The sequence below is a fragment of the Urocitellus parryii genome, chromosome 10 (assembly GCF_045843805.1).
Source record: "Urocitellus parryii isolate mUroPar1 chromosome 10, mUroPar1.hap1, whole genome shotgun sequence".
NCBI lineage: Eukaryota > Metazoa > Chordata > Mammalia > Rodentia > Sciuridae > Urocitellus > Urocitellus parryii.
In genome coordinates, this window is record NC_135540.1 from 55,550,380 (window position 1) to 55,568,062 (window position 17,683).

Consider the following 17,683-nt stretch of genomic DNA (forward strand, 5'->3'; position numbering starts at 1 on the left):
GCTTTTCTCTTCAGTTATCTAAAACAAGAAAGATGTCATTTTGAGTGTTGGCACCAAATTATGATTTGATGACTTGTCTTAAAAATATTGCTTGTGACAGACGTGACAAAAACTGAAACAAATATTTTCTAAATATTCCTGGGACTAAAAATGAAACCCCAAAAATATTTTAAAAAGAATGGAAAATATCTATCTGTTTCTAGAACTTGTAGAAAATGTTTGGTATGGCTGGATCTTGGAAGGAAAGAAAGCTCTCACATCAACTTTGGTAGAGATTGTACCGGTGAGCTCCTCTGCACCTCCAGGAGAGGACATTTTGGCTGCCCCTTCTTGGGACATGGTACTTCTTCAGCAATCTGGGCTGAGATGCAATGTACACACCCACTGTCCTCAGGAACAGGGACTGCCATTCCAAGGATCTCCTGTCGCAAAAGAAGTGCTGCATGGCTCTTTCTCCAAAATCACCCAGATTAACACTCACTGGAATTCAATTTATTAGGAAAAAAAAAAGTCTGCTGTTCTGGGTGTTCGCATTTGTAAACCTCTTTCCTACTTGGTCACATGAAAGATGGCGCAGGATGCTGAACCGGTCCTCTTCCCATGTCTTCACTGCCAAGAGCAGCACCAGGAAAACCAGCGGCAGCAATCAGCTCACCCCCTTGGTATTTCAGCCAAGGTGGCCCCATGAGCTCACAATACTGGAAGCTGGAGATCTGCAGCTGGGACTGCAACTCCCTCAAAATGATAGACCAATTGTGTGCTTTCCACCAACTTATCTCTTTTTGGCAATAAGCCATGGTGTAACCCCCTTGAGATGACAAAAGGAATAAAAGCTCAGATGTAATCAAAGGACTCATAAAGCAGCATGCTAGCATCTGAATTTGCACAAGGACAGGCAGGTTTGGCACACAGTCATGCTTTTTTAGTCAGTTTCAGTAGGTGGTGTGGGCACGAATCATTGCTAACAGGGAAGGTGACTGGGGAAGTGATAGCAAACTCCAAAGTCAGTCAGTATGGTACATGTTCATAGACTCGAGTCCATATTTGGTCACAATTTCATGTAAACTATGTCATGGCACTTTTTGTCCATGCAATTCACAAGCCCAAAGTAAGAAAATAGCAAGAAGATCATTCTCTATCACAGATGTCCATATAAATACATATCTTCATATAAGATAAAGAGACACTGATCTATATTTTTTTGCAGACTTCTCACTGGTTTCATAAATTGCCCAATTTCAGATGTATGTGGAAAAGAGATGGACACGTGTACTACTGCGGACAGGAAGAAGCAGCTCTATGTAAACATATCTCAGACTTGTAAAATCTGCAATTCTGTTTTCAACTATAAATATAGAAAGTGGACCATTATATACACAACTTCATGCTTGGAAGGTTAGATTCATCACTGCAGAAAAACAGACAATAAAAAAAGACAAATACATGGCATTAGTAGTCTTGGATAACAATTCCAAATTAACATTTAAGAAAGCTGGTAGAACCTTGACTACAGTGTTTATCAATGTGCTAATGGATCCCATGGTGTGTGTCCCGGATCTAACTTTCTGAACTCTAGAATATTACAAATTCCATATTAAATTCAACCCCTGTTTTCCTTCACCACTAAGAATTTTTTGATCTTTGTTTCGGTAACTGTTCTGGGAAAGCAGAAAATTTAGGATTTTATCACATAGGTAATTATTAAATTCCATTTTGTATTTGTGCCTTTACATAACCTTCCAGCATTAAAATGGAAAAAGTTTAGGATTCTGACCTCAGTGATGCTGTTCACTTCACCCACACCTGTCTACATATAATGGCCTACTATTCTAGGTTGTGTTTTCCTTTGGGTCTCTCTGCCTCGCTGGAATGTTGGGCAAGGTGGACCTTCCTGCTCTCAGGGCTCAAGCTGTATGACAGGTTCCATTGTGATGTCCTAAGACACCGCAGAGCCCAAGCCCCTCTTTCTGAGCAGCCATTATTTGAAGATATTCCTAGAATAGAAATAAGATCTGAGAGTCTGAGGAGCAGTGTTGAGATGTGATTTCATAGGGAAGTTCTGGGAGACCTCCTTGACAATGACCCAAAGAAAAATTGGAAAAGTAAAATGCAGGAGAGTGAAATGGTGGCAGTCTCTTCATGCAGCTCCACAGGCATGAGGCATCTTTCAGCTTATTCATTAACAACATCTGCTTTTCTAAGAAACATCGATGCTCTACTAGGTATGCGTAACAGGTTGTGTGCTCTCTGTCTTTGAGAGATGCTATTCACTCTGCTTATGCACACCATCCTATCAATGCCCAAAACTCTGTCTGTAGGAAGCATTCTTTTCTCCAAACTCACTTTTCTCAGATTTCAAATTTGATGCAAGTTTGGGTACCAAAACCAATGTATTGCAAATAATTTACAGAATTTTAAAGATTCTCTTTTTTTTCAGGGTTTAAAACTTCACTTAAAAAAAAAAAAAACACCTCTTACTTGGTGTTAAAAAGATTCTGTTAGCCCTACCTGGAAAAGTTAAGTTCAGTGAAGTATTAAATCAGATGAAGCACAGGGCTAGAGGTATTTCTTCTAGTGAGTAGTTTCCAACCTATGAATGATGATGGATGATGATAAGCTTAATAGCCTCTTAATACATTCTGCTATTTACTCACTATGCAAATAACACTTGGACTAATGCATTGTACTTCAGTTCTAGCTTAGCAACTCTTTCTGTGTTGACAAATTTAGAAAACTGAACTATATCCAGAAAGAAAAGCAATTTGAGCAAAGATCAAATAGTTCTGCATGAAAAAACACTGAATGTGGCATGCCAAGAAAACTTGTTAGGCACAGTGATTTTACACTGCTGCCACAATCTGAATTTTAAGTCACACAGACATTTGCCAGTGTGTTTACAGTCTAATAAACACAACAGTGTTTATGAGGGTGGTCCACAGAAAACAGGACGTGGTGAACATCCTCGACTGGACTTATTTTTAAAATATCACTTAAAAATTATTGGACTTGACTATTTGAGATAGCTGAGTTAACCACATAAGAAATTTGAGAACATTCCACTTTTCTAATTTTTTTCTTTTTGGTGGGGAGGGTTGAAGGAGGTTGGTCAAAGTGTGTGTTGGGGTGGGGAGTTAAGCAATACTGAAGTTTTTTTCACTGAGATTTTTTTCTTTGTGTAATAGATTAATAAAATACTTAATCGTATGTAGGAGATAGTCAGTGTCTTATGGAAAAATGAGTTTTTCCCAGGGAGACTTCTGATTTTCCAATACCAGTCATCTTGTTAGCACGTGTTTCATTTCATGAACCCAAATGATGAGGAGGCCTTCGCCTCTTGCCATTACTTTGTGCCTTCACAAGAAAGGAAGGGCTTCAAAAGACAGCCACAAACCAATAGTGACCCCGGACCCTGAAGCTGGATAAAGAAATCGGTTTGCATGCATACATAGTGACTAAGGGCAGCCGTATGAAGAGGGTAGAATAAACCGATGCCTCTTCCTCTAAGTGTACTAATGACTGGATTAAAAAATCATTATATTATTAGATTACAGGGCAAAGGTCAGAAAGCAAATAGTGATTCCAGCATAGGATGGTATTGCCGATTGTGTGAACAGGGCTTTTGGTGGCCAGAGGATAGATTTCTTAGGTGAAGAAGAGGTCCATGTCCTGAGACCCACCCGACCTCAGAAGTGATCCCACTAATTATCTGACAGGATGAAAGTGGAGTATGAGAGGCTACTAAATAAATGACACTATTGAGAGGTTTTTCTTTCCCTGGCCAAGTAGGTGAAACCCTCTAAGAAAGACAGTGCACAGGTTTTCTCAGTGGTGGAACTGCTAACAGGAGAGCCAACCAAGAGTCAAGTGTCTCCTCCTGTTTCTGTAATCCTACATAGTTTTGTTAACTTATATAATTTTTCCAATGTTATCTAATTAAAAAAATTTTTTTACATAATTTTGCCAATTTTTGTTTTGTAATTGTACATGATTTTGTCAATGAAGCATGCCTGTCCAAAAATACCAACGGAGCTATAAAGTGTTGGAGAAAAATCTAAAAAAGATCAAAGCAGCACTTATACTGCACCAAGATCATTTTCACTTTAATGGGCTCCCTGGGTCCTTCAGTAGCACACCATCCTTTATAACTGAGTTCACACAATTACTAGGTGAAGACTAGGTATTTTCTGAGAAGCACGGCCTCTGCTGCTCTTTTTTGGCTTCAGGTTTTGCTGTTGTTTTCTACCCTCTAGCCTCCAAGTTCTGTGTGTGGAGAGCTAGACATACCAGCTCTGTGCTCTGAGAAGTTCCTTCACCCCTCTAAATCTGTTTCATTAGTAGGTTACTGCATGGATTAAATGAAATGATTTCCCCCCGTGTGAGAGTGCCTATGGCACAGCCATTGTACACAGAACATCCTCTATATAGGACATGGTCCCTCTATATAGGACATGAGTATGCAGTGACTAAAGGCAGCTACATGAAAAGGCTAGAATAAGCTGATGTGCCAGGAAGGTGCCAATTGAATCAGGTTCTCCTAGATAAATCAAGGCATCACTGAAAAAAACAGTGTATATTTTCTGCTTTCTCAGCTTTGTGACTAATATTGACAGGGTTCTACCATATATTGTCATATTGGTCTAAGTAACTAAATATAGGTAGAAAAAGAATCACCATTGGAGATTATGCTCAACAGTAGAGAACAAAGAATTTGACCAGCAAACCATTAAGACCCACTGCCCCTTTCCATTTCAAACAAAGGATCAAGTCGGGAAGGTTTCAAATCATGATGTTTGTGAAGAACTGTTTTCACACATCAGCTTAGAAGGAAATAGGTAATAAGTATATTCATCAAGATATTGTGAAGCCCGAAATCATTCATGAGTGTCAAATGCAAAAGATCTGTTCTGAATGAAAAGGGCCAGGCCAGGTCAAGAGAAAGGAGAATACTTCCTTTAGAAATCATTCCATAACACCTACCTTTTGCCAACAGCCAGGCATGGGTAATCCATCTGGGCCCTGTTTTAAAAAGAAAAAGAATTCCTCAGACTCCTCAAAAATGATCAAACTTCATAGTTCACATGCCCACAGGCTTAAAAAAAAAGATTTCTATCTGTTAGGTGGCTTTAGTCATAGCCATCTTTTACTAATTACTATCTCCCAATATATATTACCCAGTATCAATTAAAAGGAAGATAATACAAATTTTTTTTCCAGTGAGAACATGTTTTAAAAATGTATAAATTACAGAAAAAGCTATGCCTAATGTTGGAGAAGCAATTTACAAAGCATGGTGGTCTTAGGATTTATTCAGTTTATATCTTTTGATAAGAAATCTGTACTATATCTCCTCATTTCATTTAAAGACATTCACAATTATTTTTATTAAGTAGACCAAAAAAATAACTTCTCTTTCTGGTCAGTATGGACCATGATAATGATAATAATTCATGATAATGATAAATAATCAACGATAAACCATTTCTATCTGAAGTTTATAGCTCTTCACATGTCAATAACTTTTCATATTCCTGTACTGAAAGTAGATATTGCAAGACATAATTGCAAGACAGGCAGCCACGAGGTAGATTTTATAGTAAAGTGTTATCTATGGCATTCATCTATTTCTCTATTTAAATTCTTCAGAAGTCAGTTAACATTCTGAATAAGAGATGGGGTTCCTAAATGTTGCAAAATTTATTATAACTTAAAGCGTCAGCATTCTTCAGATACAAATGATATCAATGAGACAGGAAAAGTTGACATAGTATGAAGGCATGCTCATATTTTTCTACAATAAAGTGGTTATAAAATACAACTTATCAATACCAAGCAAACAAAATAAGACTAGGCACTTCATATTGAGATTTTATAACTGGAATTATTGCCCAAATAACTTTGTTTTCTATTCATACAACCTCTTAAAAGGCTTGAGAAACATGAATTTACCTTTAAAGAATCATGCTCAGAACCGAAGACTCATAAGAACATGCAGATCAAGAATAACATAACCATACATTTTTTTCTTTTTACTTTACAAAAATATATTCTTATTGTCTAAAGGTATAAAAATGTTGAAATAGCTTTATAAAATATTTGGGAAAAATTGGTAATGCCAGATTGGTACAAGGAGAAGGATAAACCAGTAGAATTTTAGATTTTAGTATAAGGAAGATTTTGAGTTCATGCCAATGGAGAGAAGGGAGTTCTGTCTACTTTAGGAAAGTGAGTTTCAAAAGGAGAGACCATTAAGTTGAAAAGGTTACGTGACAAAGAAGAGGGTTTGGGCTGCAGACTATTATCTTTGTAATCTCAGAAGTTTGGGTTTCTTCCACATGGTCTCATAACTGCATTCCCTAAAATTGGTTAACTCTTGACCATAGAAGCTTTGATTCTGTAGTTTGGTTTTCTTTATGGCCTGATAAAAATTTTGTGGAAGAGACAAAAAATATCTTCATTTCTTTTAGAGAAAAAGAAAAAGTTAAAATGAGGGGTAAAGCAGAAGTTACGGCCTAACAATGCCCTCTGCATCAAATATTTTTATCTAACTTAATCTTTAAATATTTATCAAATAAATTAAAATTTCAAAGAACACAGATACGGTAGTCATGTCAGTGGTGAGATTAATTTGCATTCACTGATAACTCATGCTTTGCTCTTCCCTCTGCAGTTTCAGAAGGAGCCTATTCATGCACATGCATGTAGTATGTTTATCATGTAAAGCTTGCTCCAGAAAGAACCACTTTACACTGATAGAGATGAATACGTAATCAACAAAGGAACTGCATGCAGGGTGGTAGGAAAGAGAAATACTGTACCAATTGGCAAGGGGCATCCAGCCCATCCAGGCCAGGCTGGCCTGGCTCCCCTTTTTCCCCCTTAACGCCTCGGAATCCCTGTTTGTGAAGATTAACTCATAATGTTACTAACGCAAGAATTCACTTAAGCACAGATTCTGCTAAAGAAATAACTAGAACAATAAAAGCCCGGGAGAGGAGCAGCCTGGAAGGGAAAAGTAACACCCAGGGAAGTTGAACAAAGTAACATGGCACTGGGCATAGTCCCATAACAAGGGCTCGTCTTAAAACAGTGACCTTCTCTCCTGAGGGGTGAGCAATAGCACAGGCTCCTCTTCAGAGCCTATAGTCAGATTCCAGCTGTACAAGCAATACTTGAGATTAAAGAAGTCACGGAGAGCTTGTGGCCAGAGACAAGATGTGGGAACATACCAAGATGGTCTGAGATGCTTCTTAGCATCTAAAAGTCCATGTTAAATGAGGCTACTGGTCCCTCCAGCTTGCTCTTCTCCCGTGTCATCCCCTCACACAAGCCACCTGGAGACAGTTCATGAGTCAGACATACCAACGGGCAGGGTGCATCTAATCCAGGAGCACCCTGTTCTCCTTTCTCCCCTTTAGGCCCCTTTTTGCCTTTCTTTCCCTTTTCCCCCTGTGGATACAAGGGTTTAAATAAAAGACAGGTTTTATTTGGGAGGGAAGTAAAGGTGATTCAAAATATGGCTTAGCCAAGAAAAATCTGGAAGGGCATTTACCACTGTTTTCTGATTTAGATAAAGCATATTATAATACATAACATACCTGGAGAGCGACAGTGGTCTCCGGGAAACAGTCTGTGGGATTTTAAGATAACTCAAAAGATGGCAGGAGACCCAAAAGGCTCACATATCAGCAAGGCAGACCAGTGCCAACTCCCACCACAATGCCACAGTCATTGTGAATTAGAGGTTTGTGCCATGGATCTATCGAGGATGACAGATACCAATTGTATTGAAGCTAGTGGCGTAGGTAGAGTTCAGGGGAATAATGGATACTGCACCCCATTTTCAATACCTGTCAACTTTCTTCCTTTCAAATCCTCTAACAGTTAAAAGCTGCATTGAGCCAGAGAAAAAGGAAAAAAATATCAGCAGCTTCTACCTTGTTGAAATGTATCCAATCTTATTTTCTGAATCTCTGATCAAAAAAATTCAATGTATTAAAAATATACTTCTATTTCTTTTAAGCTTTTTTTTTAAAGAAAACCAAAACAAAGACTTTTATTAAGCCAGGTAAACAAATGTTCAAAGTACTAATACTTTGCACGGAGGCCAATTGTAGAAACAAGTTTCTGTAAACCTAGGGGTCTTCTTTAATTTTCACTGATCTCATACTAGATATTCACAATGGTAAATGAGTTTCCAGCTTAATTGCAAGGTAATGAAAGACCCCCAAATTCTGTTTGATGGAGGAAAACTAGTTTGAACTTGGTAAAAAATGAGGGAGGCAGGATAATTACATAGTGGGAATGTAGCCATGGAAATTAGTATTTAGGAATCAAGGTAAAGGTTGTGGGAAATCTGCATGGATCACAGGAATGGAGGAATTAAGGAAAGGAGGCAAAAGGAGGAGAAGGAAGGAATGCACCTCAGCTGTTTCACATTAACGTAAACATCTGTATATTTATGGACAGAATTGGTGCTCAACAGAATACAAAATACAATACGTATTTAAATTAGTATATTCATTCTGCAATCAGGATGGCAGTTGCAATAAAACTGAATAATCTCTGAAGCAAAACAACATGAATATTCAAAGGTGAAGAGACATACACAGAACAGAAACATGAGATATGCATTCAAATTAATACATTCATTCTGACAGACCAAGTGAAAACTCCTCATTCATCTCCTGTGTGCCAAAAAGATTGCATCAGAAGATGCAGAATCAAAAACATTTGGGTTTCTTGAATCTTGGGAAAGAGAGCAAAGCGTTGTGTTTGGTTGATCGGGATAAGAGAAAAAGTCATGAAAGGCAGAGTGAGATGGGGCTGGGGTGATAGGAAGTCAGATGGGAGGGGCATTTGGAAGTAAGGCGTTGCTCCTTAGCAAATTACTTGAATGTCACAGCATAAAATTGATTTAAGCTTGTTTGCATGAGCTCTTTCCTCCCAGAAAGCAATGGACTCCTCTTCAAGTAGGTGTGACTGAGACCAGGTGTGTTGGGTGTTAGTTTAGAACTCAGTTCTATTTGATTGGTAAATTAGCTCAGATTAACCACTCAAAAGAGTTGTCAGGATTGTTGTTGTCGTAGGCTAGGAGGTTAATTTTTTTATTAATATTTTAGCAAATATTAAGCTCTATGGAAAAGAGACACTATTATACAAGGCATTATGTACAACAGTGATTTGAATTATGTATCTCATTGGGGAGATAAGCATATGGTAAGCACTTGGTAATTTTTTATTCCTCATGTCAAAGTATGATATTCATAAATGTTCGCATTTAGAATCTAATTTTCCTAAGTATAAAACTTCTAATCATGGAATATGTACATAGAAATATGTTTGCATGGGTGATTAATATTCTGTAGCTTTATGCTTTCATAATCTATCACATAGGTAATTTCTTTCTTTTGTGGTGTTGGGGATGGACCCCAGGGTCTCAAGCATGCTATTCAAGCTCTCTAACACTGAGCTACACCCCCAGCCCAATACTGAAAATCTCTTACTTATTTAAAGGATCAAAAAATTGAGTGACATATCTTGAGTGAATAAGATTTGGGGCTCATACAACACATTAGGTAAATACAGAATACATACATAAAATCTTTAAAACCACCTTGTGCTGACAGTTTTCATGCACAATTTATCTCAAAACATTATAGTTGGCATTTGTAATGCAGAGTCAAATAACTTTTTTTGGTCTCAGTTTCCTTGTCTGTGAAATGGGAAATAAGAGCACCATTCTCAGGGTGTTCTGTGAGGACTAAAAGGCTGGTCACAGGTAGAGCACCTGAGTGCTCAGTGCATGTGACAATGGTGCTCTGGATGCCACTGCATGGCATCTCTTACCAATAGAAGGCTGACGGGTGCTTAAGGACTAAAGCGTGCACAGCCGTCTGTGGATCCTTCTTTCTGTGACAAATCTCATTTGGCCTTGCTTTCTAGCAGCTGTGAACTTTACAGTTCAAGAGAATCCACTGGGGTTTGGAAACAATGTGTTAAATAGAATAACAGAATTAATCAGAGTGAATTAATCAGAGAAGCAGAATTCCTTTAAATTGGGATTGTGAAGGCCTAATTCCAGTTACTTTAATAATACAGATTTGCTCTGTCTGATGTCAACCATTCTTAGATCAAATCAGGTCAAAGATTCAAGTCAAGTATAGACAGGGAAAGAAGGAAGGGAGGAAAGAAAAGAGGGTTTTTTATAATCCTTAATCCAAACTTTTCTTTCCATCATAAACTGTCCTGCTTGGTAGTGGCCCCTATAAACCTGAGCTGATGGTCCTGAGATAGAGCCTCCATGCTCACCTCATAAAATACATCAATATCCTCATTTTCAAAAGCCACAGCAATCAGCTCTGAATCTGACAGTGGCAAGTCCTGGTCTCTGTGTAATGGACTTTGGTTTATCCATCACACGGCTTGTCCTGTTTTTTGAATAAAAAAAATTCAAGATACACAACATGTCTATTTCCTGGGAATGTCATAAAGACAAATGAGATGCTGGCTTTACAGGGTTATATGGGCTCAGCCAAAATACCATTGCAGGTTTGTGCTATGTAATTTTATTTTTATGAAACAGAAAAATTCAAAACCCCCTGGACATTTTTCAAACTTGGTGTCAGGTAGTTGAAAGATTATAGCTTGGCTATCTGGGGATTAGATTTTTTTTTTCTTCTGTGCTAGACAGTGCCCTCATTTCTGGCTGAGTAGACTTCCTTATTCCTCTTTGAAAACCTGAGTTCTTAGATCAGGCCTCAGTGTGTTTTTGGAGCACAGGACTGAGTTGGAGGAAGCGGCTGATGGAGTCATACAGGCGGAGCGGCAAAGCAGACAGCAGCAGGAGCAGAATCACACAAGACATGGGTTGGGAGGGACAGGTCACCTTTTCTCCCTTTTCTCCCAGGTCACCCTTCTCGCCTCGTGGACCAGGGAAACCCTGGAGGACAAAAAAAGCAAATCCAAGAGGTCTATTGGTGTAACAGTGGTAAAAATCACATTGTGGGAAATAAACATTTTAGGATTCATTAATCTGAACTAAAAATAGCAAAAAAATGACCTAACAATCTAACAACTTAGATCAAAAAACACTTAGATGCTAGAAATATATTATTTCTATCTGTACACAACAGGTTTCTTGCTTCTTCTCCTAAGAAATGTAGCATAATAATTTCCATTCTGACTGGAGAGAAATGAAATCGCAATATAGTTTTAATTTGCATTTCTCTAATTGCTAGAGAGGCAAAATGATGATGTGGGGAAAAAGGCACATTCATACATTTCTGATGCGACTACAAATTGGTGCAACCACTCTGGAAAGCAGTATGGAGATTCCTCAGGAACACTTGGAATGGAAACACCATTTGACCCAGTTATCCCACTCTTCAGTTTATACCCAAAAGACTTAAAGTCAGCATATTACAGTGATTCAGCCACATCAATGTTTATAGCAGCTCACTTCACAACAGCTAAGGTATGGAACCTTCAACAGATGAATGGAGAAGGAAAATATAGTATATATACACAATGGAATAGTACTCAGCTATAAAAAAAATAATGAAATTATGTCATTTGCCAGTAAATGGATGGAACTAGAGAATATCATGCTAAGTGAAATAAGCTAATCCCAAAAAACCAAAGGCCAAATGTTTTCTCTGATATGCAGATGCTAACTCACAATAAGTGGTGGGGAAGAACAGAACTACTTTAGATCAGACAAAGGAGAATGAAGGATGGGAGGGGGAATGGGAATAGGAAAGAGAGTAAAATGAATTGTACCTTACTATCATATGTGCATATGTGATTACATGACCAATGTAATTCTACATCTTGTACAACCAGAAGAATAAAGTTATACTCCATATATGTATAATATGTCAAAATACATTCTACTGTCATGTATAACTAATAAAAACAAATTCAAAAAGTATTTAAAAAATTTAGCATGGAAAGAATATTGGCATAGTCATTCAGATCCTGGCAAGTTCACTAATTAGTGTAAGTTTGGTCAAATCACATACATCTGCTCTTTATTCCTTTAACTGTAAAAAGGATTAATGACTACCTGTCACATGGCTGTTGTGAATGTTAAATGAGATGATATATGCAAAGTACCAGAATGATGCCTGCATATATCAGGTGCTCAATAAGCAGTCATGATAACTTTTGCTATTGTGTTTATTCACATAATAAGGATAAGCACTAATCATTTCTAGAAACACTTACTTTTTGACATTCTCTACTTTTATAAAATTATGTTACCATCTGAGAAAAATAATAAATAGGTACTTAAAGCTAAGAGGAAAAAATATTGCATGACAGCTGTGAGAATAAGCATATTATTCCATAAGGGTAGCATGGGAGAGGTGTATTGATTTTTATGCATATTTTTTTTTCCATAAATGGGTCATGCTGATGTTGAGTACCCTAAATTGGGAATATATGGTGAAGTGTCACTATCTACTATTATTCATTTTATACCAGGCAATTGTATTTGCCTTTGTTTATCTCATGCAAACACTAGTGTATTCTATATTGCTGTCCACATGCACAGCAATATATGCTCTATGCATAGTTATATGCACAGAAAAAAAATAAGTATTCTTGCTATCCTTGATGATGGAGACCATCAGCATCTATTATCATAGGGAGATAGATGTTTGTTGTCTGTATTACTTACATCAAGACCAGGCTCTCCATCTTTCCCCTGCCAAAGAACCATAGTAGCTACATTAGTGTTCCTAAGTTTCATGAATAGGTTATTGTTTTACTTAAGGCTGCCTGGACATGCAACCACTTATATTAGAACAATTATTTCTGGAATGGGAAAAGGATTCTCTATTGATTAGTAATACAAATCTGTTCAAATCAAGGAAAGTGATTGTTAGTGTTGCAGTTAAGGGCCATGAAAGTCTCTTTCTGATTTTATACTGGGTTAAATAGATTGGAATTTTGCTAAAGTTTAAGGAGTGCTATCAAGCTTTCAGTTCAAGAGTGAAGTCAAAAGCAAAAATACTGTTTAGTTGATTTCAAGGCATGCCAGCACTATTAGAGGATGAGAATCAATGATACTTTCATTTGCTAACTTAGTAGTTAACTCAATGGGTGAAGAATGTGAAAACTTCTTATGGTTAAAATAGTTCTAATGTGGCCAAATGTACACCTTCTATATGAATGTTAACAGTGTAAAAGTCACAACTTAAACTGTTTTTAAGCAAGCTTTGCAAATGAATGATTCCCAAGTATAAAAGGAGTCATCAGACTCTTAAATGCAAAGTTGAGAAATTCGCTCTTTTGGTGACAACCCTGGTGTGTCCCTCTGTGGATCCACCCAAAGTTCCCAGAAGCTGGTATGATTCCACTCATCAGATTTTGACATCTATCTCAAATTCAGTATCTGAAATAATCATAGGTTATTATTTCAGTTCACCAAAACTATGTGGAAGGTCCAGGGAGGTTAAAAACCTTAAAACAATATATGCTGCTTCATTGCCCCACCCTGCTGAATTAATTCTAATTACTGCAAAAAAAGTAAACCCGAGGTCTCAATTGGATTCTGTGAATTTTCTGGTAATAGAACACTATCAACCTTCTATGCTCTGAAGACCATTTGTCCTTAGTAACTTCAATCACAAATGTCCAGGTCACAATAAATACCAATTTATTTTCAAGGATCATCTTTACTAGCAAGAGTGCTTTTAATCAATAACCTATAAAAATAAAGTGTGAAGAAGATCACTGTCCATGAAACTTCCACACCTGCTTTCAGAAAGCGACCTTTCAAGGAGGTGGCAGTTAGGAGCATCCAGTCAGGTGGCACAGGGAGGGCGTTATCTGACAGTTGGAATCCTGCTTTCAGGTTAGCAGTATTCATCCTACGGACAGTCTGAGCCCTTGAGTCTTGTGAAATGCATGGTGTGTGCCTATACAGGATGAGAGGGTGTGAGACAAATGTGACCTAGCTGTGAAGAACACGGAATTATCTCTATTTATGTAATTAGTGGAGTGGTTTTGCTTTTTGAATGTGATTAGTCTGCCCCACAAGGGGAGGGTTAACTGTGTCAGTGACCAGTCAGTCATGCAGAAGGCGGTGGGCGTGCACACTGAACTCACAGGCAGGCCGTACGGTCCTCTGGGTCCAGGCTCTCCCACAGCTCCTTTTTCCCCCTAAAACACAAAGCAGAAAGTCCAAATCACACATGCACACCTTTATCCCCACACGTTCTCTTAAGGTCTATGTACAAAGCCTCAATCTAACGTACGATCCTACCAAAATTTCAAAGATTCAGGTTCCTACAGGATTACTGCCAGGGACAGGGAAAGTAATCCACCATGGCATATTTGACAAAATGACCTTTGAAAGTAGTACAGAAAGAGACTGCTGCTGCCCAGTGGTGCTAAGGGTTTGCCTAGTGATGATGCTATGCTTGGGTTTCTTCAGCATTATTGTGAAACATTGGCTACTACTTAAATTATACGCTGAGTATCCATTATCTAAAATTCTTGGGACCAATGGGTGGATTGGCTTTCAGATTTTGGGATATTTGCATATACATGATGAGGTATCTTGAGGTGGGACCAGCCGAAATACAGAATTCATTTCTTTCCTATATACCTTATGCACATAGCCCACAGTAATTTGAGATAGTATTTTTAGTATACCTGTACTTGGACTGTGACTCCTCAGATGAGATCAGGGGTGGGATTTTTTTTCACTGTGGCATTGTATCTGTGCTCAAAAAGTTCAGGGTTTTGGAGAAGTCTTGAATTTTCAATTTTTGGATTAGAGATGCTTCACTGGTACTACATTTTAAGGAATGTAATTAAATACTTCTCCCCTTATTAAATCTCTCTTGTTCAGAGAAAATTTTGATCATCTCCTTCCCTTACCCAGCTGTGTTTTACTTCATGGCCTTTACTCCCTGGGAGACACTCAAATATTTATTCTCTGCTCCCTTCACTAGAATAAGCTCCTCAGGGTTTCAGGACCCTTCCATACAATGTCCAGCACATAAGTAATATTTGTTGAATGAATGAACCAAGTTGGGTCAATATAATGGCATACATGTTTTGATTTCTTTAAAAAAGATGTTTAAAGGTTTTATGTTTCTATTATAAAAAATAAGTTACTGAAAGTTATTCTATGAATAGAAATAATTGTGATTACAGAGATAGTCCTCATTTCAAATAGTGTTTTTCTCTCCAAATTAAAATGTTTTTTAGTATTTAGCATGAAAAATTCAGGAGGTAGTGATGTTAACATGAGTAGCCTAACAGAAAATATTACCTTTTATCACACTTGTGAAGAAGTTCAAAGTTCAGCAAACCATTTTTCATGGGTAAATAGCCAAGTTCAGCTGGGCACAGTGCCATACACCTGTAATCCCAGTGGCTCAGGTGGCGGAGGTAGGAGGATCATGAGTTCAAAGCCAGCCTCAGAAAAAGTGAGGCACTAAGCAACTCAGTGAGACCCTGGCTCTAAGTAAAACATAAAATAGGGCTGGGGATGTGGCTCAGTGGTTCTGTGCTCCTGAATTCAATCTCCAGTACCAAAAAAGAAAAAAAAATCCAGATTCAGCTGATTTTACCTGCAAAGGGACATGGCATACCTGTTTTCTACCCTCCAGATCTATATGCAACTCATTCTTCCTGAATCTAAATTTAAGGGTTTGGTAACCAGCACTGTTACGTAGAGGCACATCTAGGAAAGGTGAGATTACTGAAGACAATAAAAACTTATTGAACTCATTATTACTTTATTTCTGAAGCAGCAGCAGTTGGGCTCAGTAAAGTAGCCAGGCTTTAAATGACACAGATTTAAATGTGAATTCTACTTCTGGAACTTTGTGTGGCCTCCAGCAACTTTTAAAACTTTCTGTGCCATAAAGGAAGAAGAATAATGCACATTTTGCAAGAACTGTTCTAAAGAATAAAGGTGACAGTAATATTAAAATTATATGGTGGCAAATAGTATATACAAATTATATACTATAAATGGGAGTTGTTATTGGTAGTATACAATTAGAGGTGATGTTTTTAATGGATAGGGTTTGACAACCTGAAGAGCATCAATTCAAAATCAGTGTCCTTCATTTTGATTTGACAGTTTTACTCATGATTTTTTAAAACAGTGGTACATGTGTGGTGAAAGGTGGGAGTTTTAAAAGGGATCATGGACACTGGATTAGGTCTAGCTTGAAATAGATGCAGATTACAGATTTTGATATCACCAGGGCCTTCCCCTTCCTCCAACGAGAAACTTGGCTTTGTTTTTGTTTTTTGAAATGAATATATTATGGGCTTATTTGAATAAAGCTGTCATTAAAACATCTGCTGGCAGAATTCCTATTTTCAACTAGCCCTCCCCAAATAATGACTTTAAGCTAACAAGGCAATTTTCTTTCTCTGGCAAGTGACTTCTTTGAAAGTGGACATATGATTTGTTGCTGACCCATGAGGCACTTGGGGCAGTCCATCAAAAGAGACACCAATGCATCATATCTGTTCTCTGCCCATCTCACCTTGGGACGCTTGGGACTGTTGCTCCCAATGTTCTTGCTGGCAGAAGATGAGTCCTGAGGCAAAGCCAGAATCCTCCTTCAACTATTTTGCTATCTGTCCCTTTGAGTCAAAAATATCATAATGGTCCCGTCTTGAATACTTTTAGGAATGAGACAGTCACCCAGTAATTTGAATGGGTAACTTCTTTTCCTGGATTAGATAATTCCCAAAGATCTGTTGAACTCTCAAACCCAACATCCTATACAGTTCTGAAGCAGTTTACCGAGGATGAAGAAATCAGCCAATGTCAGGGAGCACCCGGAGTCTACGAAGCTGAATGTTAATGCTGTCAGTCATATTGCAGACATTTTGAGTAACCATGCCTGCCAAAGGTCTAATTTCTTTTAGGCTGGTCGAATTTCATTTCTGGTCTTTACTTTGCATGTCTACACTGAGAAATTGTTCCAGGATGCCTTGCCTTGTTGATTCTTACCTCTTTAAAACTTGAAATTTTTTTTCCATGAGAATCCAGATGGCACCCCAATTAACTGTGAGAATTGCACTCCAGTTTGGCACTTTGGGTGAGGGGCACTTGGAGAGTACTGATACCTGATCCAGTCAGGATAGTTAACGTGCTGAGTAAATACAAGTGTAACACTTCACACTGCACGCCATCTGACTTAAACTATGCCTTCAAAAATTCTTAGCGACTTCATTTGCTCTTCTGGTTAATTCTGCCCTAGCACTGAGACCTGATACTCTTGTGACACTGTGGAGCTATCGGAAGTAGCAGCTGATTGACCAAACGGTAAACCCTCTTGAGCCCCAGGGCACTCTGCCAAAGACTGCTTGAGATTTGCTGCTCCAATTTTAGTACCAGGACTGGGTTTCTTCATATGATGCTTGAAAGTGAATCTACATCATTATTGTGGAGGCTCTTAGCTTTTGAATATTTTTAATTAAGGAGATCTTCAGAAGTTGTTGGTTTGATCTTGGAAATAAGACAACAGCAGCTTCAGATCATATATTCCTTTAGGACTCATCTCCATCTAGAACCAGTCTTGGATAAAGTCAGCCTTCAACACCACACATGCATCCTGTACTATTAATTTTGGCCTCTTCCTCTGGTTAGTTCTTGCATACATTTTTTCCATCTCTGCAATTCGATTGCAAACTCATCTAG

The 17,683-nt window shown here is 38.0% G+C and overlaps 1 protein-coding gene across 2 annotated transcripts in view; it reads right to left on the reverse strand.

Moving 5' to 3' along the window:
• Positions 1-732: 732 nt before the first annotated feature.
• Col25a1 (collagen type XXV alpha 1 chain) overlaps positions 733-17,683 on the reverse strand; it is a 442,307-nt gene continuing 425,356 nt past the window's right edge. Inside the window, exons 33-38 of one of the 2 annotated variants that reach the window (XM_077803433.1) lie at positions 14,113-14,166; positions 12,680-12,706; positions 10,886-10,939; positions 6,816-6,893; positions 4,978-5,016; positions 733-808 (exon numbers count right to left, since the gene is read on the reverse strand). In XM_077803433.1, the coding sequence (XP_077659559.1) occupies positions 773-808; positions 4,978-5,016; positions 6,816-6,893; positions 10,886-10,939; positions 12,680-12,706; positions 14,113-14,166 (288 nt within the window). In that variant the 3' untranslated portion in view covers positions 733-772. The remainder of the gene's footprint in view (positions 809-4,977; positions 5,017-6,815; positions 6,894-10,885; positions 10,940-12,679; positions 12,707-14,112; positions 14,167-17,683) is intronic. The other variant, XM_077803434.1, reaches the window with a different exon arrangement.